The 23,880-nt window shown below is 44.0% G+C and overlaps 1 protein-coding gene across 1 annotated transcript in view; it reads left to right on the top strand.

Moving 5' to 3' along the window:
- Positions 1 to 23,880, top strand: part of sorcs2 (sortilin-related VPS10 domain containing receptor 2) — a 353,714-nt gene that overhangs the window by 310,733 nt on the left and 19,101 nt on the right. Inside the window, exons 9-13 of the mRNA XM_069672327.1 lie at positions 6,601 to 6,780; positions 9,956 to 10,102; positions 13,816 to 13,918; positions 17,709 to 17,785; positions 17,955 to 18,046. Coding sequence (XP_069528428.1) covers positions 6,601 to 6,780; positions 9,956 to 10,102; positions 13,816 to 13,918; positions 17,709 to 17,785; positions 17,955 to 18,046 — 599 coding nt within the window. The remainder of the gene's footprint in view (positions 1 to 6,600; positions 6,781 to 9,955; positions 10,103 to 13,815; positions 13,919 to 17,708; positions 17,786 to 17,954; positions 18,047 to 23,880) is intronic.

The following is a 23,880-nucleotide window of genomic DNA, read 5'->3' as shown; positions in this document are numbered from 1 at the left end:
CCTAGTTAACAGGAAGTATATTTTTGGCCTAAGTCACAGAATGTGCAAGGCCCATGTTAGACAGGCAAGTGCCTGCTAAGTCATGCAAAACAGGTTGATTCATACCAAACTTTGATGAGTTATCCCAGTTTTATTTTCCCAGAGATTTTCTCACACAACAGGCAAATCAATTACTAACCTGCCCGACATGTTGTCCAACTATCCACCATAATAGAAAAGTGAGTCTTGCCAAATTCTGCTGGCCGCCGAGCCTGGTATCCACAGGCTACACAGCGCTGTTACTGTTTGTCTGGTTGGAGAATCAGTGCAGCAGGCCCTGAAGCCCATAGTTGGTATCATTGGCATGCAAGTTCTGTTACATCTACCATAGAGGTCGAAGATTTTGAAGACTGTACTCTGTCCTGGCAGCAGTGCAAACCTGCGCCAAACAAGTACACAACAACAACAGGTTTGACAAGAAGCCAGGACTGATCTTACCTATACGAGGGAATGTTAAAAGAAGCCTAACAGAGCGAGGAGCCAGTGAAGTATGTTTTAAAGGTAAGTGTGTGGTCCGACTGTATCAGAGACTCCTTTCTACAGACTTTAGTGTGAATAATGTCCGAGGGGCATGATGGGGATTTAATGATTAATGGGATCTGTTAGAGTGTGAAAGGAAATGAGCTCAACGCCGCTGAGAGGGTGAGCACAGTGAAAAGGCTATTATGTCACAGCTGACTGCGGAGGGAAATCTGGCATCAGATGTTGTCCATCGTTTTAATGAAATGAGGAAGAGACTCCTCACGCCATTATGTACCGAGTGATGCTGCGGCAAGGCGGGGTAATGATGGAGTGTAATATGTTTCAAATAAAGTTGGAATGACTGCATATGAGAAATGTATAGGACTTTGTTAAATCCATTGTAAAATAGTTTAAGCCATAGACTGTATAAAAGAAGTGGATGTAGCTATGGGTTGCTGGTTTGTTTGGTTGTCGCCATCTTGTTTTTCAGAGCCAGAAATGACCATATTTGGACGAGTGGGTGGAGCTGGAGCTGGTGTTAGCAGCTAATGCTAGCACTAGCTTGGATAGTAAATGGTAAATGGACTGTACTTATAAAGCGCTTTTCTAGTCTTCTGACCACTCAAAGGTGTCAGTTATCACATTCACACACCGTTGGCTGTGCCACCGGGAGCAGTTTGGGGCTCAGTGCCTTGCCCGAGGACACTTCGACGTGTAAACTGTGAGAGCTGGGGATTGAACCGCCAACCTTCCAATTGAAAGACGGCCGACTCTACCACTGAGGCAGCCATTATTAACGGTATCTGTGGTAATAATTGGGATGCTAATTTTTGCTACGAAAATAAAGTGTCATTTAGTATAATCGAACGCTGAAAGACAAAGTAGCCAAACCCAAAAGCATACCCTGCTTTATTTTCTATACCACTCTAAATTGGACCATAAATTTACAAATTAAAAATCATGCTGTATTTAATAAGACTTGAAACTAGAGATTGAGGCCATAAACTTATTCGGAAAATGTTTAATGAGATAATAAATGAAGCAAGAGCTGGCCTTATTTTCTCATAGACTTGTATAGAGACTTCTTTTTGGTTGAGGTGCCCCCTGCTGGACATAAGAAAGGATGTAGGTTTTAGGCGTTTTTAGATTATCTTTACATTTCAGACATGAAGTTTAAAGTTGATTGTATTAGCATGTAGCATTGTAAACAATGTCTAACATTAGCCTACAACGTTCGTAGCTGGAGCAGGGATTTAAACTTTAAAGAGGAGGTATTATGCTGTTTCACATTTTAAGACATAATGTTACAATGTCGGATGTCCAGACTAAACGTGGGTGAAGATTCAAATCTGTTGGTAAAAGTATGTTGGAGTAATCCCCTGCTAAAACAGTCTCAGTCTGCAGGCTGCTGTGAACGCTTGCTTTCACTTAGTGATGTCACAAAGTGGAGGAACTCTATATTTGGGCATCTGCACGAGACACAGCAGAACTTCCTGCCTCAAGGGCACGCCCGCTCAGCAGCTCAGTCTGCCTCGGAAATTTTAACCCTCCACCACTCTGCTCAACGGCTCTGCTCGTCAAGTTGGTTAAGAGTGTCATGAAGAAAGTTTCTTTGTCTGTGAAGGAAAAATATCAGTGTTTACTTTTCCAAAGGACGAGAGCAGCAGACATTCATTTCAAATCCAAAAAGTGAAGTTTACTCTTTCAAACACAGCCACACGTTGGAGGCGTTCCTCGAGCACTGTGTTCTGCCCCTCGACAGGCTTCAGAGAGCTGGCCAATCAGAAGAATGCAGGCTTGTAGGGGCGGGGTTTCTTAAAGGGACAGAGCTGACTGAGTCGTTTCAGGCAGGGGCTGTATGAGGGCCTGCAAAGAGCTTTTTTAACTGTAAATTATGCTAAGGTACTCCACAGGTATCACAGAGTGAAATATGAAGTTTGAAATTAGCATAATACCCCACCTTTAATGCAAATTCATTCTAATTAACTTCCTGTTGTGGTTGCTAGTGTGATAACAATCTTACTGAAAGTACTTATTTTTGTCTTGACATTTTATCCACAGCTGAAATAAATCAGGACGGAAGTTTTCGGGGAATTATAAGTAGATTTAAACACGGTAGGCTGAGGGAAAGTATGTAAGACACCAGGCAAACATAAGATGATATACTGTCAGGACATATGGGCGCGTGTCCCAAAAACTGGACAGAACATCTTACTCAACATTTCAGCACATTTGATAATGTCATCGATAAAAGAAAATATATTAAAAAGAAACATGAGATGTAATAAAACGGACGTTAGAGAGCTCCAACATCTGTTTCACGCTCTCTCCTCCACCCCGCTCTGCTCTAGCTCCAGCGTCTCTCTGGCTCCCGTACTACAGTGTGGGCTCCTGCGGATGTATACATTACAGCTGACTAATCACACCACTTCTTCTAACTCATTCTTGCGGTTTGTTTTCCACCCTTCATAACTCACTTTCATTTGAAGGATGTATATGGATTTCTTTGCGCCCAGACGGCTTCCTTTAAGTGTAAATGTAGCTTAACCGCCTCATTATATCTGCCTCTTTGCCTTTCTGCTGTTTTTAAGACCGTGCTGAGTTGGGTTAAGGGGAAGTTTGAGTTGCTTCCAGTACCCAGGATCTCTGATATTTCACTCCCAGCTGTGGCCCTTGTCTTTGGGGGTGACGGTGCCCCCGCCTTGGCCCTGACAGAGACGGATGTTTGTTTCAGAGGGCACTCAGTGATGCAGCAGCAACAACTATTTCAAGTCAGGACATCAGCTGGAAGGTAGAGGACAACACACGCACGCCAGATGCAGAGATTTCCCATGACCATTTGTCTTTAGCTTGACCTTATAATGCTACCTTTAGCTCCTTTAGCTATGGTGAAATGTGAAAACCCAACTTAAATGTCACTGACTCCCGTTGTAGACCAGAGGATACAGCTATACTGGAAGTAAGCCAATATTTTGCAGCAGCAATTTCTGTTTTGTCGACATTATTCTACATTCTGGCTCTAGCTCCAGTTTGTTAGCAGGTGAAAGGTGGTCGCCAAAGTAGTACCCCACAAGTGCTTGCCGGTTCTAGTGATAAATGGGGTAGAGGAAGGGGCGGGACGTCAACACTGCGGCTCCACCAGCTGATCTCTACTGCACAGATCCTTGATACAAAAAAGCAAGATGGCAGCGCCCGCTCCGGACGGTATTTGACCTCACTTTTGAACAACGAGCGGAGCTGGAGACGCCTCGTCCAGCACACTTGACTGGGATTCAGTTCTTGCCACATTTTCAGCTATCGGGCTGCAGACCATTCCAACCCTTATTTATCTGAACACCCTTTATACGTGTGAGTTTCTGCTTGTAGAACAAATTTGTCGAAAGTTTTAAAAGTTCCTAAAAGTCAGTATTGATTTCTGTTCTCAGAACATGTCTGCAGCTTCCAGACTTTGGTATCTGAGAGCAGAGTGATGCTCCCTTTGAAGTCTCTTTAAAGTTTGACAAACCGCCTCAGCAGTGTACACACACCCGGAGAGTGTTACATGACTATTCAATAGTTCATGTCATAGCTTAGGAAAGCAAACACTTTGAGTGGTCTCCGTCTTTTCTCAGCGCAGATCCGTCCAGTTCAGTTTGGCTCAGTGAAAGCACAGAAAAGCTTCTTCCAGCCGCCGTTCGTCACCGGCGGGATTCATGTATTTCAGGCAGAATAGAGGAATATTCAAACATGTTTTTTTGTTGACTTAATTATTTATTATCCTTATAGAATCATTTATTCTCCTCTAACTCGCAGCTTACTGTTTTCCAACCAAACGCTCCATCTAAACTCTGGTCTTGACTCGTGTTAAAAGAGCAGATCATATCATGTAAATGCAGAGAAAATACAGCATGTATAAGCATACTTAAAATGTGCCGGCTGTACAAGCAGTCAGTGTGTGCATGTATTTACATCTTTGACACATCTTGTGCAGCGTAGGATTATGTTTACCAGCCTCTCTGGAGGTTTTTAGGGCTCGCTCTGAATGTTAAACGGCAGCAGGAGTTGAAGTTTGCAACACTTCTTATTGCCAACTCCTCCTGAAGCTCCGAACTGCTGCCTGAGCCAAACTGTCAGCTGTAAACTCTACAGAGCTGTGTGTTAACGGAGGAGAGGATAGAAGGAGGCAGAAAGGAACAGATAGATGCAGAGGGAGGTTTAAATGCTGTAGAATATGTGTGCACAGAAGTAGCTGTCATTGCTGCACATTTATTTTCTTACACTTTGCATTGTAATCTGTTGTACAAAAGTTACAAATCTGGCTGTTATAATTATTTCTTATGTGTAAAATGTCCCTATAAATAGCTAGGTTAAAGTTTGACCAACTTAATTCTCGTCATCGGCCATTTGAGTTCGTTCTAAACTCTCTGTAAGAGATAGAAGCTGTTGTTCTGTGTAACATCCATCCATCCATCCTTTTTCCTCCGCCTACCCAGAGCCAGGTCGCCATGGCAGCAGGCTAAGCAAGTTAACCCAGACACCCCTCTCCCCAGCAGTGTTTTCCAGCTCCTCCTGGGGGATCCCCAGGCGTTCCGAGGCCAGACGGGATATATAACCCCTGCAGCGAGCTCTGGGTCTTCCACCGGGGTCTCTTCCCGTTTGGACATACCTGGAAAACCTCCACAGGGAGGCGCCCAGGGGCCATCCTCATCAGATGCCTGAACCACCTCAACTGGCTCCTTTCTACTCCACATTTCCGAGCTCCTCTCAAAGGCTGAGCCCAGCCACCCTGCATTTCAGCCTCTTGTATCCGCGACCTCATTCTTTCTGTCGCTACCCAAAGCTCATGACCACAGGTGAGGGTTGGAACGACTGTTAAAGCTTTGCCTTCAGCTTCAGCTCCCTCTTTGCCACGACAGTCCGGTACGACGCCTCTTTCACTTGAGGCAGAGACTCGTGTAATTTCCTTAATGCTTGTGGTTGTTAAACGTTTGGCTTAGGGTTTGGTTATGTTGGGTTTTTTGTCAACTTATTGATTACATTTGTATGATTTTAGTTGACCGTTATCCAACTTCCTGTCTGCATCTCTGTAAGGATGCAAAAATCAATTGAACGCACCTGTCGGCCATAAAAGGCACACTACTTTCCACCTTACGCAAAGTTTTGAACACATCTGAGGAAAAGGTATCAGTTGATTTTTTTATCGTCAAGTTGATTGAGTGGTACGTCAATCCTCCGATCTCTATTGCACAGACTCGGCTCCAAATGGGGACGATGGCAGCGCCCACTTTGGCTTTTGTACAGTAAGAGGAGATGGAGACGCGCCATCCATCTTTATATACAGTCATGGATGATCCCCTGATAGAGATACTGGGCTGAGAAACCAACCAGTTTCCCCAGTTCATGTTCCCCCAGTTGTATCAGATCTTGTAGCGCTATGGCCCTCCTGGTAACACCTGCACAGCTTGCTGGCTGACTGAGAAACACTACATTTATGAATATGAAAATCAGCGCACAGTTTCCAATACTGTTATGACTCTTAGCAGCGACCATAAATCTAAGCATAATTGAGCTCGAGTGTTTTTTCCAAGCGAGATGGCAGCGCGTCAATGATTAGAGGCACACCTTCCCGGGCTCTTTCCCCCTGCGCTCTGATGGCTTTATCTCCAAATGTTATGTTAATGTAATCACTAACACTGAGAAAGTGCTGAGTCGCTCTTTGCACCGTCGTTACAGTCTTTCATGAGTGATGAAGTCATTTGCATCAGAGGCTCACGAGGTTTGACAAGAACAGCTAACAAGTTTTTCGCAGCTGCCAACAACAGTTTTTGTGTGGGTAAAGTGTCCCGTCACCTCCTCAGGTTGTTTCTGTAGCTCTGTATTTCTGTATTTAACGGATTGTGCTCTTTGACCGGCAATAAATCAAACGTTTCTGTGGATCAGACCGGCTGCTTTTTACTGCTTTATCTTTTCTCCTTTTCCAATTTATCTTCCTTTTACTTCTGTCTTCTTTCAACTTGGAGCGTTGTCTTGTGTCCTTTGATTCTCCTCTTCCTGTTTTTCTCTTCAATGATCTCCCTAATTTGGAATGAATTAACTCTTCCTTTCTCCTTCTTCCCCCAGGACGTCCAGATCGTGAGTACGGACGAGAACCAGGTCTTCCTCGCCCTCCAGGAGTGGTACCAGTCGGACACGTATAACCTGTACCAGTCGGACCCTCAGGGCGTCTACTACTCCATCGTCCTGGAGAACGTCCGCAGCACCAAGCAGCCGGAGGAGAACGTCCTCATCGACATACTCGAGGTGAGATGTGGCGGACGACGGACAAACGTCCACGGACAAAGCTCATTTAAAACCCAGGCAGGGTCTAAATGTAGGCTCCGTCTCCTCTGAATTCAGAGAAGCCTTTCTAAGTGGATGTTACCATGTCAGGAAAAAGAAGCTTTTAATCATGCTTAACGGATAAAGCTGGCACTAATCTTCTTATTGCCAACAATTCCCATTGAGGAGACGTCTCATTCTAACCGCTCTCTGCCACCCGAACCCATCGGTTCCTGCTGAAGATATTAATCATTTAAAATGTGTCAGACACATATTTTAAAAGCCTCTTTAATTTCCCTGAACTGTTGCTTTTAACAAATATTAAACAAGATAAACTCTCGCTACAGCTCAGGGCTATTTTCAGTTGCAGATTAAAACAGATCTGTTGAGTATTTCCAGCAGCAGGTGTATGTGCTGTGTTTGTGTGTCAATGGTAATAAAGGAGCCAATCACCTGACTTGCCACTTTGCTAACTTTGGCCCTTACACATCCGTCAGCTCTGCGTTCGTCTTTAGATACACAATAAAAGAGGTAGAGATGACAGAAGGAAGGGAGCAATTACACTACAAGAACCTAAGGGGGCAGCTGGCTGGAGGGAAGAAATGAAGGCTATTTATTTGTGTTTTCCCGCATCGACGTTTTCTGTCAGGATGCTGATAACAAAATACTTTCTGTTGGCTATTTTGGTAATTTCCAGTAAAGATATCTAAGAATATCACAGTATAAAAAGTGTATTTTCTGCTTAACATAGGATAAAAGCAAAGTCACCCATCTTTTACTTGAGTTTTAGCATCTCCATTCAAATCTGGACAGTTATGTGGCTGTTTACACGACGTGACAAAGTGAATATTTAACAGAATCCATGTGGACCAGAGCTTCCAATGCAAAGCTATAGCTTGCTTTTTCGACACAGTTGAAAGTATACTCATCCCATCATTTTTACTCTCACTGTTTTAGCCAATGACTGTATAAAAAGATGGCCGACATGACAGCTCCCTAAAAGTGACGCCAAACCCTCTCTATCGCCCCCTGCTGACTGGCTGCAGTATAGCTCATAAAGCCCACCTCCTCCATGTTAACAGATGGGACATGAGTCAAACTATAAAATCAAAATACATGCCAAATACATTTTTCTCCAACATGGTTTCTGTCATTATAGTTAGTTATTATCATGCTGATTTGTGTCCAAGTGTTCATTTTATTATTATATTAGTTATTTGACGCTGTAAAAAGGGGGTGTGGCCTCGTGATTGATAGCCCTGTTGGCAAATCGAGCTCCTGCAGCATTCAACATCACCAGTGCAAGGTGGCAGCTACCGCGTCAGCGCCTCCAAATGAATAAATTGAGAGTAGTCATTGTTTAAGCCACAAATCTCATGGTGAGTTTGTGGGTTAAAACTTATAATCAACTTTTATTAAAGCAGAGAAAACCTGCTTCCAGTATGCTCCATCACTACAACCATGAACAAAACCCAAGAAGGTGATAAAGAAAGATAGTAGCCTACATTTCAGCTAGAAGGACAATCTAAAGGGAGGCTTCAGTTCAGAAAGAGTTAATATATTACTTCCAATCTAGCCCAACCCATGCCCACAACAACCATGTGACACCTTCTAGTTCACACAGGGCGCATGATGCAGTTTTTTTTGACACAATGGATGCTTAGTCTCAAACAGAGGCAAGCAACAATCTTTTAATTTAATCCCTAAGAAGACAACTGTTGCTGACAGATTGTAGCTAGTTAGCTAATTAGCTTAAGATAGCTTCATGAGTTGTATGTAAACTTCATCAGTGGCTGACTTTGTTCAAGTTCCCAGACTTTTCTTGGACAATTTGAGGGTTTACCTTACACACTTGTTCATATTTTGTTCAAGTATGTTTTGATAGGATATCATAAGATGAGGCTAACTGATGCGTTTAGCAAGCGTCATGCTATCGAAGGAAATGTTGGTGAGGGTTATTGGAGGGAAAACTTTTAGCAGTCTGATAAAGAGCGGTTGTTGCTTCTGTAATGTGAACTATAAGTCCACAAACCAATTTGAAGGAAGTTTTGAGTTTGGAAGTAACACTAAGTAGATGTTAAACTATAGTTAGCTAGTCATGCTAACCATTTTAGCTTACATCAAAGCAGAATAAAATAATTTTCTTGAGTTGTTGGTTTTGGAAAAGCTTTAAAGCAACACCCTTGAGCTTAACAAGCCTGTTATGGTTACTGAGCTATGATTGGACCGTCACAGTTTGGGGAAGAGGTTTAGCTAACGGTCAATTATACAGCAAAAATATGCAGATACATGCTAAAGTTTCCTTCCGCTAAACTAATTATAAATGGTGCCAGTCTTCCTCCCTTTCACTCTGTGCGTTCTTGCAGTCAGGCTATTGTTCATCTCGGTGCCAGCTCTGAGTGTTTCTGGATAAATGGGCGTGAAACAAGTGGAAGTGGTAGAAAGAGAGAGGAAGTGTTGGCGGTGTTGGACCACGGAGGCAGAGGAGGCCCTCGCTGCAGAACTAATTTCCTCCTCCTCCTCCTCTCTCATCCCTCGCTCGGGGCTGCACTCTCATCACATGCTGTTGATGTAGATAGAGAGGCGAACATAGAGGATGGATGAAGAGCAGGAGGGAATGCAAAAGTCCAGAGAGAATACAAGCAGCCTGATGTACTTTGATTTAAACAATTACCTTGTTTCCCTCTATAAACATCAGTGCTACATAATAGACAGCACAGGGAGCCGGGGGAGTCTGCGGACGGAGACCTGTCTGACATGCTGCCTGGCTCTGTTTAAATGTCTGCCTGCTGCGTCTCCATCGTTGTCTTGCTGTTTAATGTTTCAACTTCAGAGCCCGAAGCGATCGCCCCCTCACAGCCGTGTGTATTGATTTCAGAGGATTAAACTTTTACAGCCCTGTAGTTTCTGTGTCAGTGGTTTCCTCGCAGCCTTTTCAAGTAGCACAACATGGCCGACTGTTCAGGGCACAGTCTCCCATGTTCAAATTCCTGTTACTGGATCATAAAATAATAGATAAATAACCCATCAGCCATACAATGCACCCTTTCTGACATCTGACACCCTCTCACATCTTAAAACATTTTAATCGCAGGCTCTTTAAGTGAGTCGTTCAGCTATTTAACACCAGATGTTGTATATCCACCTCGTGTCCCAGGTTCGTGGAATCAAAGGAGTCTTCCTGGCCAATCAGAAGATTGATGGCAAAGTGACGACTCTCATCACCTATAACAAAGGTCGAGACTGGGAACCCTTGGCCCCGCCCACCACCGACATGAACGGCAAGCCGGTCAGCTGCAAAGCGGTAAGCAGGTTTTTCTATGTATTTGCGCTGCGGTCTGAGTTGAGAGACTGGGCGTGTGACCTCAGAGGAGCCACAGTGTGACACGATGATTACCTAAGGTTGCTCCTCATATGTGATTGAGGTCCTTATTATCTTGTTTAATGAAGGCTGGCCTTTGTTTCTTTTTTTTGCCCGTAGGGGTAATGTATTCTTTAAATTATTTGCTATATATACTTTATTAGGTACCTAATTCTTCATGGCATAGAATCAACAAGGTGCTGGAAACATTCCTCATAGATGTCAGTCCATAGTGACGTGATAGCATCGCGCAATTGTCGACTAGACATCCATGATGCATAACCCGTTCCACCACATCCCAAAGGTGCTCTGTTGGATTGAGTTCTGGTGACTGTGGAGGTCGTTTGAGTACAGTGAACTCATTAGCTGTGTCCCAATCCACGGGCTGCAGCCTTCGAAGGAGGCGGTTAATGGGGGATGCTCGATTCATTGCCTTCGAGCCTTCTTTGCGTCACCAAACACCGCTCCTGTCGCCTAGCAACAGGTAGCTAGCGGGCTAACTCGCTAGCATAACCAACGTTGCGTAACTTAACGTCTTATTTTAAAGATAACTTGTTTCAAGGGCCCTTTCGTTTTCTTAAACATGTGTAACACTGGCTATTCGATTGAGTTGAAACCAAAAACTTTGACGTTTTAAAGTGTATTCCTCGGCCGTTTAAAAGTCCGCCATCTCGTTTGAATTGCGGCGCAATGCATCTCGGGATACAATGGGCCGCGAAGGATCCATCGGATGCACCCTTCACCGGGGAAATGGAGGCTGCTGAAGGAGCCTTCGAAATGGGACAGCCTTTGATGCGCTTCTGGGACACAACCGGCCTTCAAATACGGCGTTTGAAGGCTGCAGCCCTTGGGACGCAGTTTTCTTTTCTTTGTTGCATGTTGCAGACAAGAAATACGTTAGTTTGAAATTCATCCTGACACAAAAACGGGACATTCAGGTCCATGTTAAAGAATATATTCTGTTTATTTCACGGATGGTGTGATAATGTGTTGAAAGACTTGGTAAAATACAATACAAACTTTTTATTGATCGACTATAACATTTAAAGTGAACTACCAAAGCTGCAAACACAAGAGACTGTGTTGAAACTTTCTGTCTGCAAACTGTGATTCAATCTTTTGCCAACAACTATCAGTCAAAATTGGGGACCTGTCGACCAGGTTGTTCAGAAAATGAACACAAAGTTAGAGGATGAAGGATGAGTGTTGCACTTTGAGGGATGTGTGTGAGGCTCCCGCTTAGCTCCTCCATTCGTCTTGTCAAAAGTTGCCGCTGCGGGTCGAGGCGGCGAAGAGCAATGAGTCAGCCGCAGTCTGATGCCTATACATCACCCCTCAGGGGAGACAGCGCAGGAGGGAGTGTGATTCTTTATTTGAACCATCTCTCCTGACAGCTGACAGATATGACGGGAGACACGGCCATCAGCTCGAGACTTGTTTACCATCTTTGATACACACACAGCTGTTTGCTCCGGTATTGACCTCCTCATCCATACCTCAACGTTAACGACCTCGCAGAGAAAACTGTCTCTCCTGGATTCACCTCTGTCGTTCACAGTGAGAGCTTAATTCAAACACGGCGCTACAAGTCACCTAGCTAAACAAACCCAGAGATCAGAGTGCTCTCTAATGTGACCGTGTATCGGGCAAACACTGTCAACTTCCTCCATTAATGTACCTCAACACCTGACAGAGAGCAGCTCAGAGTAATGACCTCGAATGCACAGAAGCAGTTTATCATACGCTGTGAAGGAAGCATATCACAGATTAATGATTAAACTTGCTTCTAATATCGTTAAGTCGGACAAAGTGCTGAGTAAACCAAACCAAACAGGTATTTAGTGTTCCTGTTTAAATAAGATCAGCACGGCTGTTAAGAGATCGGGTAAGAACATCCTAATGAAATACAACCATTATTTATAAGTGATGAGCCTGCTTGTAAATGCAATATAATCTGCAAACTTAAAGGCTTGTTATGCTCTTTTTAAACTGGCTTAATTCAATTTAAACCCGGTAGATTTAAAGGTTTTAGAATTGCTTCTATAGATTCACCTGGCAGTTGCAAAACAGTTTGTAATGGCTGCAACGTAAGCTTTGGGGGAAAATGCAACACACCATGCAACACACCCGGACGTGCAACACACCCACCGTGAAAAAAACTTGGACGTGCAACACACCCCAACGTGCAAAAAACCCCGATGTGAAACAAACCCGACCTACAACACACTCTGACGTGCAACACATCCGGACGTGCAACAAACCCGACCTGCAGCACACTCCGACGTGCAACACACCCGGACGTGCAACAAACCCCGACGTGCAAAAAACCCTGATGTGCAACAAACCCAACCTACAACACACTCCGACGTGCAACAAACTCGGACGTGCAACACACCCGGACGTGCAACAAACCCCAAAGTGCAACAAACCCGACCTACAACAAACTCCAACATGCAACACACTCCGACGTGCAACAAACCCGGATGTGCAACACACCCCGACGTGCAACAAACCCCGACGTGCAACAAACCCCGACGTGCAACAAGCACGACCTGCGACACACTCTGACGTGCAACATACCCGGGCGTGCAACACACCCCGACGTGCAACAAACCCAGACGGGCAACACACCTGGATGGTTAACACACCCCGACGTGCAACATACCCGGGCGTGCAACACACCCCGACGTGCAACAAACCCAGACGGGCAACACACCTGGATGGTTAACACACCCCGACGTGCAACAAACCTGGACGTGCAACAAACCCTAACTTGAAACACCACGACATGCAACAAAACCGGACGTGCAACACACCCTGACGTGCAACACAACCCGACGTGCATAAGGGTGCGACGGCCTGTTCATCGACTTTGTTGTTGTGAATGGTCAGTTCGGATCCAACACAATGTTAGAAATAAATGACCAAATCAAGGCGGCAGTAGACCGAAAATCCTGTGTTCTGTGTGGTAAAATGCTGTTTTTGTCAATGGAGTCTGGTGTCTTTGAGTGTCTCTGAGTCACAGCAATGTGACTGTTGTTTCTCGTTGTAAATGGGTCACTTTTATGTAACGTCCTACACTTTGAACAACAATCTGAGCCTGTCAGTGGCAAAAACAAACACTTTCAGTAGACATACTCTGACCAGGTGCATTTTCCCTGAAGATAACTTTGAAGCTATTTGAAGTTTTTTTTTTACCTATTTATCATTTAGACCCTAAAATACATGATTAAAAACACCGAAATGATCCTTTAAATGTTATTCAGAACAGACAGTATTACATTTTCCTGCAGAATGGATTTTCTTGGGCTCTGCCTGTTAAGTTTTAAAGCTACACGATCAAGAGCTGCTCCTCCTCTCTCTAGGTCCCGTTTTCTTCTTCCATCTAAAATGCATTAGCTGCTGCTGGAGACCCTTCGCTGTGTTAAATTTGATTAACAGCCCTGAATCCTCATTACGGAGCTGTATTTGCAGCAGGATTATCAGGTTTCTGTGTGGTAAGACTCATTAAACAGGACAGAGTGGGTGCCTTAAGTTCACTTTACTGAAGTGATACTCTGAAAATGTTCGTCAAACATCCTCTCAGATGGTGGATCATTGGTGGGAGACACTTTCATCCTCACATTAATTTCTCTCTACATGTTTCTGTTCTGCAGCCGGACTGTCACCTCCACCTCCACCTGCGCTGGGCAGACAACCCCTACGTGTCGGGGACGGTGCACACCAAAGACTCTGCTCCAGGTCTCATCATGGGAGCTGGTGAGTCTGTGTGACCTTCTCTACTACACCTGACGTTTATGGATCTTTTTTACTGCAAACATTATGTAGTGTTGCACAGACCAGGATTAACTTTTAAATTACAATGCACCATTTTTACAACTAGATTCAAACGCTCTCTTTTATTAAAGAACTGAGGGGTGTTCTGCAAAGCGAGTTAGGAAGGTATGTCGAGCCTTATTCAGAGTTGTCAGTGTCATGAAGCTGGCTGTCTTTACAGAAGGAGCTTCAGAGTTTTGGGATTATATCAGCAACAAAGTGCCGTCCTTTTAAAAGTTATTAATGCGGCCGATAAAAGCCATGCCACCGATCAAACCCGTGCAGTCACAGTATCACAAACTGTATGCATCGCATCCCTTAAACCTGCATGCATTCTGATGGTTCTGCAGGATATCAGGACCTTTTCCTCCTGACGATGTTTCCCTGTTTGCTTCATGCCATATGAACACTTGAAAGAGTCGCACCGGCATATAAGACGCAGTCTGTCTTGGGGGGTATCCCAGAGGGAAAAAAGATTTTAAAAAACATGTATAGAAGTTATTTCAACAATTTGATTTCATTTGAAACCCATTCAGAACACACAAATTAAAGCCTTCCATCTGCTTTTGCCATGGCGAGTTTGCAATCCTGCTAGCTACCAGTGCAGAAGTTGAGCTCAGCCTACGGTAACGTTGATCGGCTAAATCGTGCGTGAGGGCTCTGATGTGGACTTTTCAACGGCAAATGATGCGCTTTCCGTGAGTCCACGTATCTGCAGACTTTCCTTTGGTAGTTACCCAGAGTTCATAGCCGACTAGGTGACTTATACAAACGTGATCGTCCAGCCCCCCACTAAGTGTAAACACGTGTTCGTATATTGAAGTAGTATTCAATAAAGTTTGAACAAAATAAATCTATATGAACACGAAGCAAGCATGGACAACATGTAGTCAACACTTTAGTGGTTATTTATTAACAGCTTTAGAGATGTTGTGTTTTTCAAAGGTTTACCGTAAACTTTGGTGTATAAGATGCACTTTTAATACATTTATTTCATCTAAAAAGTGGGCTGTGTCCTATAAACCGGTGCAACCAGTATACCAGTATAAAATGCAGATTGTGTGTTACAGTATTTTAACCTAAAGATGGCGCTATAATCTAGCTGAAGCTTCGACACAGACATGCGGGGTCATGATCGCCGGTGCAGCCGCCATCCTCACAACTATCAACGTACTGTAAGCTGCTAGCTGCAGCACCGGTCGCTAGCAGGATTGCAAACTTGACATGGTGAAAACAATTGTTAGGCTATACTTGAATGTTTTTTAAATGAAAATAAATTTAAATAACTATAACTAACTTGTTTTTATTGATAAAGAGATATAGAAACCCTTTTTTTCACTCTGGGACACCCCCCAAAAACAGACTGCGTCCTATATTCTGGATTTTTTGTAGGAGTTTTCTGAAATTTGTCTTGCGTCTCATGACGTCCAGAGTTACAATAGTTAACAAACATAACAAAACATAACATAACAAAGAGAAATACTACAACATATATCACATCAGACATTACAAAGTGGCTGTAGCGCGTCACGTTCAACACCCCGAGCTCGGTCCATACATGAACCCTGCGGCCTACTTAGAGCCCAAACGCTGATTTAATAAGTTGACGGACAAAAGAGTTCCTCAGTCGATTCAGTCGAGTCTGTGGGACTCTAAATCTTCTGTTTGATGGCAGAAGCTGATATTCTTCAGATAAAGTATAAGAGGGCTCGGATGTAATATTGCTCGCCAGAAATAGTATTCTTTTAGTTCATGCTTGAAAATCTGACTCAAGCGTTTGACCCGCAATCTTTGAGCAGATGCGTAACAGTCCAGCAAGTTAAAGTAAAGTAAAATACCTTTCAGCATTTTATACAGGTATGTTGGTCGCACTGGTACGTATGATGCAGCCCGCTTTTGAGATGAAAAAAATTTATTAAAAGAGCTTCTTATACACCAAAATTTACGGTAAATGTCCTTTAAGATAACCACCTTCTTGATACCACTTATCTCTGACTGGTTTTTGGATTATCAGGCAGGTATGTGTCAGACCTGTTTCATAGTGAAGGCCTCTGGATTCGATGTAAACTAAAACTCCAGTTTAAAACCTGACCTAAAAATGGCCGCCTTCTTCAGATAGATATGGAAATAATATTTTGACACAAGAGGCACTTTAAGCTGATAATAGTGTGTGTGTCAGTGTTTGTGTGTTACACGTGTGCGTCTGCCTCCTCTACAATAACTCCATTATATGCAAACAGTCCGTATGACTGAGCTAAAAAGTGGCTCTCCTCCAGAGACAAGCCTCCACTTACCCCGAGAAGAGCTCCGACACAAGTGTTCTCTCCGCCTGTGCGCTGGTGGAGTATAAAACCACACCGCTTCATGCCTGAGCACTCTAACGCACACAGAGGAATCCACCGAACCGCCGGTGATTTTACTTATTGAATACTTCAGTGTGTTTGTTTGTGCGTGGGTAAAAAAAGCTATTGAGGTCATGCTTTTCTTCTCTCTGCGGAGGCACACTGCTGCCAGGAACACAAACAAAGGACAAGAATATTCATGTAAAGTTTTATTTTGGAGACATAAGGTCACAAATATAAAATTAAGATTGTTTTTAAAGAAGAATAAGTTTATTTAAAGGGATGACTACCTTTAAAGGGTCTGGAATGACATCATGGTTATTTCGGTTCAAGCTTTGTCCCAGAAACTGAGAGCCGGGGTTACAACACGGTGTGTGTGTGCTTTGTGGGCATTAACTACACAGTGAGGGTCCAATGAAAGATGCAAGATTGCATTATGGGAAGTGTAGGATTCAATGTGTTACTAGAGGTTAAACATCAGGATGTCTTTGCTTCAACTGCTTTCAAATGAAAGTTGAAACAGTGTTGAAATAAGTTGTATACATGTTTTTATCAATGACTGTATGTAAAGATGGACGAGGCGCTGCCGTCCTGCGATGGTGACATCATTTGGAGCCGCAGTTGCACAGTAGAGATCGACGGGTGGAGCCGCCTTGGCCACTTACCCTGATCAAAACACACCAGAATTTACCGAAAAAAAAGATCCCGCGCCTCGGTGTATTTAACACCCGAACAGCTTCTTGTGTCGGTCTGAAGCAGATATTCACACTGATGGAAAGTTCAATGACTGTAGTGTTAGTGTTAGTTACGTCTGCTCTTGCCGTTCCTCCTCTACTCTGCTACTCGGGAACAGAACGCTGCAGGAGCCCCATTTGTCAACACAGCTGTCAATCATGAGGCCACGCCCCCTTTTTACAGCAACAAATAACTAATTAAAAGTTGTCATAAAAATGAACACTTGGGCATAAATCAGCATGATAATAACTAACTATAATGACAGAAACCATGTTGGAGAAAACTGTATTTGACTTGTCCCATCTGTTAACATGGAGGAGGCGGGCTTTATGAGCGATACTGCAGCCAGTCAGCAGGGGGCGATAGAGAGGGTTTGGCTTCACTTTTCGGGAGCCGTCATGTCGGCCATCTTTTTATACAGTCTTATTTTATTGATAAACAGCTGTAGAAAAGCTTTTTTTTCCCCCTTCACATTTGAGATTCTGTTAAAGAGAATATGAAGACATATTGAAGCAAAGGGAGAAATCCTCAACCTGACTTTCTACTATCCAGTCTCCTCACACCTGTTCTCTCTGTGGTCCTCGCTCTCTTTGAATCTGTTGCTGCACGCCTCACATGGGCCTCCCTGCCTGATGAAATTTTCACCTGTCCTCCAGGTAACCTCGGCTCCAAGCTGGTGGAGTATAAGGAAGAGATGTACATAACCTCAGACTGCGGGAAGACATGGAAACAGGTACATCAACTTGCTTAGTTTTTTCCCCCCTCTCTATTTTTGCTGTTCCTCTCCTGGCCTTCTCCACACTTCTCACCTGCTCTCATTAAAAGTTATATCTGTCCTCTTTTCTATTTCTCCAAAGTCTGGCTTCTGAAAAGTTTTGCTCTCGTGTTTTAATTCTTTGAAGGTTTTCGAGGAGGAACATCACATCCTGTACCTGGACCACGGCGGGGTCATCGTTGCCATAAAGGACACCTCTATCCCCCTCAAGATACTCAAGTAAGATTACGGTTATATCACCACGTCTAGATTTTATTCAGCTGCATCCATCCATTATCTATACCACTTATCATGTTCAGGGTCGCAGGGGGGCTGGAGCCTATCCCAGCTGCCATAGAGGGCGAATGGCGGGGTAACACCTGGACTGATTGGCAGTCAGTCACAGGGCCGACACACGGACGACCTTTCATGCTCACATTCACACCTACGGGCAATTTTAGAGTCGTTAGGCGACAGCGCTAACAACTGCAGCCCCAACATAAGGAAAATAAAACATAACAATTATAATAATTACATTTTAAAGGAGTTCAGCGCTGCATAAATGCTAACCAACATTTTGAATAACCAGGAACGTTAAAGCTAGCAGGGTATTTAGTCTAGCTGCTTCTCCCTTCATCTTCATGTGTTCGTAGCTTTGGGGTTTACTTGACAAAGGCTGCACATTCGATTTTCTCTCAGCTACGATAAAACATCAGCAGAATATCACAAATAGTTGATATAGGAGTTAGCAATGTAGCTTGGTCGTAGCTCATTAAAGGAGCAATTGTCTGTCAAAGCTGGTGTTCTCTGTAATCGATAGAAGCAATAATATTTGAAATTGGCGCCATAGCTGTGGAGAAAGTTGTACAAACAGCTCATGGTTTCTACATTCCTACAACACCCAGCATGCATTGCGCCCCTGCGTCGGAAATGAACTGCCGAGCGAGAGACGCTGGAGTGAAATACGACCGTTTCTCTGCAGGCGACGGCTCAGAGCGGGACAGAATCTGAAATACGACGAGAATATACCGGTGGATCGTCTAACAAATCTTCGGGTCTGTAGTCTACATTTAAAAGCTGACGATTTTGAACGAGACATGACATCAGAGGCGGGCGTCCTAGATTGAGGACATGTAGTTTAGCGAGCTCCCTGGCCTCCGCCAGATGACGCGTTTTACATAGCGAAGGTTTTCCAGGGCCCACTGGAGAAGCGGATAGCGTCCTCCAAAGGCACAGAGTCAAATTGCATTATTTTTTTAACATAATGGCATTGCTCCACATGACAGCATGCTAGGACTGAGGTTGAAAATTGGTGAACTGGCCCTTTAAGGGCATTACATTTAAGGAAAACTAATTGTAAACACAACAACAGAACCAGTTGTTTTTGTCTTTATCATCATAGCCCAAAAACTGTAACAGAGATGTTTTCAGAGAATAATTTCATTCTTCATTAATAAGACAGACGAAGTAATTAAAGGGCTGATTCCACTAAATATAACTACACCTTTGTATTTTGGGTGAACTGACCCGTCAGAGCCCTACGTTTAGTGTCTAAAGTGTTGGTTCAAACTTCAGCTGAGCCGTGTTCTTTAATTTTACAGCCCAGAAAAAGATCCGTTAGTTCCCCGTCCAGAACTTAACTTCATTTAAGATCATCCCCCTCTCTCCTCACAGCTCACGCAGACTATTTCAAGCTCAGCACGATGTTATCTCATCGACCTTAATAAATAAGGATGAAATAATGAGAAAGCGCAGATAAGGGAGCAGTCAGAAAAAAACATTTATCACGCTCCCAAATCAAATGACCTTTTCGATGGGTGCTCATCCGTCTCTCTGTGAGAGACCGCAGAGTGTTGTCCTTCACTTCTTCCCCTCCCTCGCGCCTCTGATAAATCAATAACCCAGAAGGCTCCAAAAGCGGCGTGCTGGAAAACATCTCGCAAAGAGCTGAGAAAGCATGAGCTCAGTTCTTACCACTTCATTACGCAAAGCGGCTGTAATGTTAACACCTCATCAGGTGCTGAGTTTTCTGGCTCCCAGCACTCTCTTGGAACCAGAAACTCCAGAAGCTCTTACTGGAGTTTCATGACCCCCAATAATTCTCTCTTCCTCTCAACTGCTCCATAATAGAGAACACATTTCAGCTGTGAAGACTAAAAAAGCATTGTTCCCAAGCCGGCGCGCTCATGAAGGAGCAGCAATGTTATTCCAGCATTTTGCACAATGATTTATGACAACTTCAGGACATGTCTGTGTGTGACGCCCGCTCTAATTAGCCGGCGTAATCGCCTCTATTGTAGAACTGCAACTTCGCTGTCATACTGGCTTTCTCTTAGACTGAAGACCTTTGTAGAAGAGTTTCTATTCCAACTAGTTTCCAACGGATCAGTGAAGGACCGTTTAGCAGCCGTTTAAAGTTTAATCCTTTATTATGTAAATCCAAACTTAATATACGATTTGTGGCCGGCAAAGGGACAAAAGTGAGAACTGCCCCAGGACCGGAAAGTTGCTGATTTTAGCAATATGTTGGAGTAAAGAAATATGTAACACTGGATTTAACTACGTAGGAAGTAGTGTGTCCTGAAGGAAGGTAAGGACACACTCTTTGGCGGCACCTATGGCTGATAAACGGTAATAGCGTGAGCACACAGTGACAGTGTTGCATGTGTGACGTCCACGGTTGGCTCCGGTTGTAACTCTTGATTTTCCTTTTTAGACTGTTTGCTTCATCTGAGCGTCGAGTTTGTTTCTTCTTCTTTGGATTTTCACTTCTTGTTGAAGTTGTATCTGTAGTCATCCATCTTTTCTGTGTTTGTTCAGCCATAGTAGATTACTGTTTACTCGCAACACTTGCAGAGAGCGGAAAAGCAGCCGCTTAGCTCCGCCTACCCTCTCTGGCAGACCAACCACTGCTGGCTGACGGAAAAAACGCGTCACTAACTGGGCGCCGCTTGTGATTTTTTTCCGGTCAGTGTTAATTTCGTTAACGAAAATAATGCCAAAAAATGTGCGTTCCTGTAGCTGGGTAACGGGTATCACGAAGGTGGTTCTGAATTTTCTGTGTTACCCAGGCTCTGAGCGCGCTCACAGAAAAAGGGGTTATTTGACGCTTATGAGATTGGGTATTTGGTGACTCTTAATTGCCCATAGGTGTGAATGTGAGCGTGAAAGTTGTCTGTCTCTGTGTCAGCCCTGTGATTGACTGGTGATGAGTCCAGGTTGTACCCACCTATCGCCGAGTGACAGCTGGGATAGGCTCCAGCCCCCCGCAACCCTTAACAGGATAAGCTGTATAGATAAAAGATGGATGATAAGACCCATCAAAAAGTCTCCATTTGACCACTACAAACAAGCCGAGGGTGTTCAAACAAAAATGGGGTCAGTCTTTTAAAAGTCTTCAGGCCTCTAAAACTTGCAGTGAGGACACAAAGCTTTACCTTCCAAACCCTTGAAGTTGGGGCAAAAATGTATTTTTTGTTCACACAAAGTTCTAGTTTGGAGTCCTACTCTTCTAGAGATAAGAGCTTTTAATGAGTCCGCACCGCCTGGTTTAACGTCCCGGGCAGAAATAGGAAGAGACAGAAAGAAGGGGAAGGGTAGAAAGAACAGAGACAGAAGACTGAGGACAGTCTGTAGCAGGAGAAGAGTTAAGAGAGAGAACACATGTCTCTTAAGAATCCATCTTGACCTAAAATGCTTCTTCACTTAGTCTCAAAATTTAGGCTCTCATGCCTCCACAGAAATTAGACCACATCCCGTGCTGTGCGTTTGACTCTTCTTATAATTACACCCTGTTCCCATGCGGGGGAAGGTTATCTCCGACTGTGTGCATCAAATCAATGACATTTCGGCGGCCACTTGAAAGCAGACCATCTCCGCTTTTGACGACTGTTCATGTACGCACACACACTGGAATCATTTCAGATAAGTCCCCAGCTCCTCTCCTCGAATCACTCAAAGTCAGTGGACTACTTTGACTCTGGGCTGCTCGAACAAAGCATTCATATCATTTAATTAAGGAAAGCTAGCAGGCTGAGAAATGAGATGCGGCCGCAGCACGCCGCCTGCACGGGATGGTGTTATGTACATTTATGATTTATGATTAGCTCCATGCACAATACGTCTTGTTTTAGGTTTCTTTGCAGGACATGAGGAGCGGCTTAAAAGCTGGTGTGTGGCCTGGAGCGTAATTATAACTCTTGCCCGCTAATCTATTTGATTACAGGGTTATCGCTCCATCCATTTCTAATAATTCCTCGGGTATTAGCTGCAGGAAATGAGATATACGTAATTGGATGGGTGACTGAGGACGTGGTGGTTGTCCATCTGATGCCTCATGGACCGAATGGGTGGTTTAGTGCCTTGCTGAAGGGTAACTATTCGGTGCATAAAAAGGCGAGTTTCTAATTAGTTTTGTAATGGAATTTAAATCATCAGTGAGAAAGAGACTTAAGGCCTCAGAAAGCCTCCAAAAATGGAGGTTGTTGGTCTGATCTAATCAAAGGACAAACTGTTAATATCTACGCTGACCGACACCGCTCTCTCTCCAAGAACTTTGTGTCTGTTAACGATTACGATAACTTATCGACACTATCAGACCAGCTTGTCCTCATTCCTGATTCAGTCGGCATCTCACACAGATGCACAAAGTACACTGAGCATGAAACTCAGCAGGCTTTCAGAGCAACTGCTCACACTTTCCAGCAATGTCAGAAGTCATGTGACGTAGTAAAAAGACTTCTTCGGGGAAGCATCTTGGGTAATTGAAAGGTCAAACAAAGCAGGACTTTCACCTAAAGCTGTGGGGCGGCTGTGGCTCAGCGGTAGAGTCGATCGTCTTTCAATCGGAAGGTCGGCGGTTTGATCCCCAGCTCCCTCAGTCTACATGTCAAAGTGTCCTTGGGCAAGACACTGAACCCCAAAATTGTTCCCAGCTGGCATAGCCATCGGTGTGCAAATGTGATGGCTGACAGTCGGGCACTTGACGTAGCGGCCTCTGCCATCAGTGTATGAATGTGTGTGAATGGGTGAACTTGACATGTGCAGTCCATTTACCATTTACCCAAGACCTCCGTTGTTTTAGTCTGACATCCCAATCACATTTAGTCTTTTATCCCAAATCATATCTTGTTTCCAACCAAACCAAAGTAGCCGTTACATGTTGATAACCAACGACGACACCTCTGGGGGCAAGGAGACAATATTTCGGGGCTCTGGGTGTTATCCTGATAATTGTTAGTCATTGATAACAGTCGAATATAACTTGAAATGTTAGAAAAGAGAAACTACTGCACTTATATGTAGGCAACTGTTTTTTCCAACATGGAACCAAAGACACACACAACCTTGAGCATCTATAAAATAATTAGTGGTTGGGGCTGATTAGGATGCCTCCTGAGTGCCTCCTAATGGAGGTTTTCCAGGCACGTCCAACTGGGAGGGGACCCCGGGGCAGACCCAGAGCTCGCTGGAGGGATTATTTATCCTGTCTGGCCTGGGAACGCCTCAGGATCCTCCAGGAGGAGCTGGAAAACGTTGCTGGGGAGAGGGAGGCCTGGGTCACCTTGCTTAGCTTGCTGCACCGCGACCCGGTTAAGCGGAAGATAATGGATGGACAGATGGATGGAAAATAATAATTTTATTTGTAAAGCACTTTTCAATACAGGTAACAAAGTGCTTCACAACAGACAATAAAAGTAGACAGACAAAAGGTGATAACGAGTCGGTGTTTGTCGGCCGAGGAAGGCAAACCATTGATTAGTCTCTTAAAACCCAGCTTGTCCATGCACTCAGTTATACAAGTGAAAAAGTCAAAGGAGAAATTGTGTAAGAAAGAATAAAGAGAGCTTGAGAAAAGGCCAAGCCCTATCTTGTTTCACACCTCACCAGCTGCCTCATACAATCTGTGAAAGTTTTATAATTGTCAGAACCAGCACCCTCCTGATTCCGTCTTTGGAAAGCAGGTTTCAGACGTGGTTACACAATCTGACGAGCACTTTCTGTTTGAAGCATACTGACGCTTTTTATCACAGCACAGTCTTCGCTCTATCCATTCTGTTTTCATGTAGCTGTTT

This window comes from Semicossyphus pulcher, unplaced genomic scaffold, assembly GCF_022749685.1.
Source record: "Semicossyphus pulcher isolate SPU_LCO1_2020_fin unplaced genomic scaffold, fSemPul1.0.p SCAF_21, whole genome shotgun sequence".
Lineage (NCBI taxonomy): Eukaryota > Metazoa > Chordata > Actinopteri > Labriformes > Labridae > Semicossyphus > Semicossyphus pulcher.
Note: the sequence above shows the minus strand (reverse complement) of the source record. Positions and strands in the feature narration are given on the sequence as shown.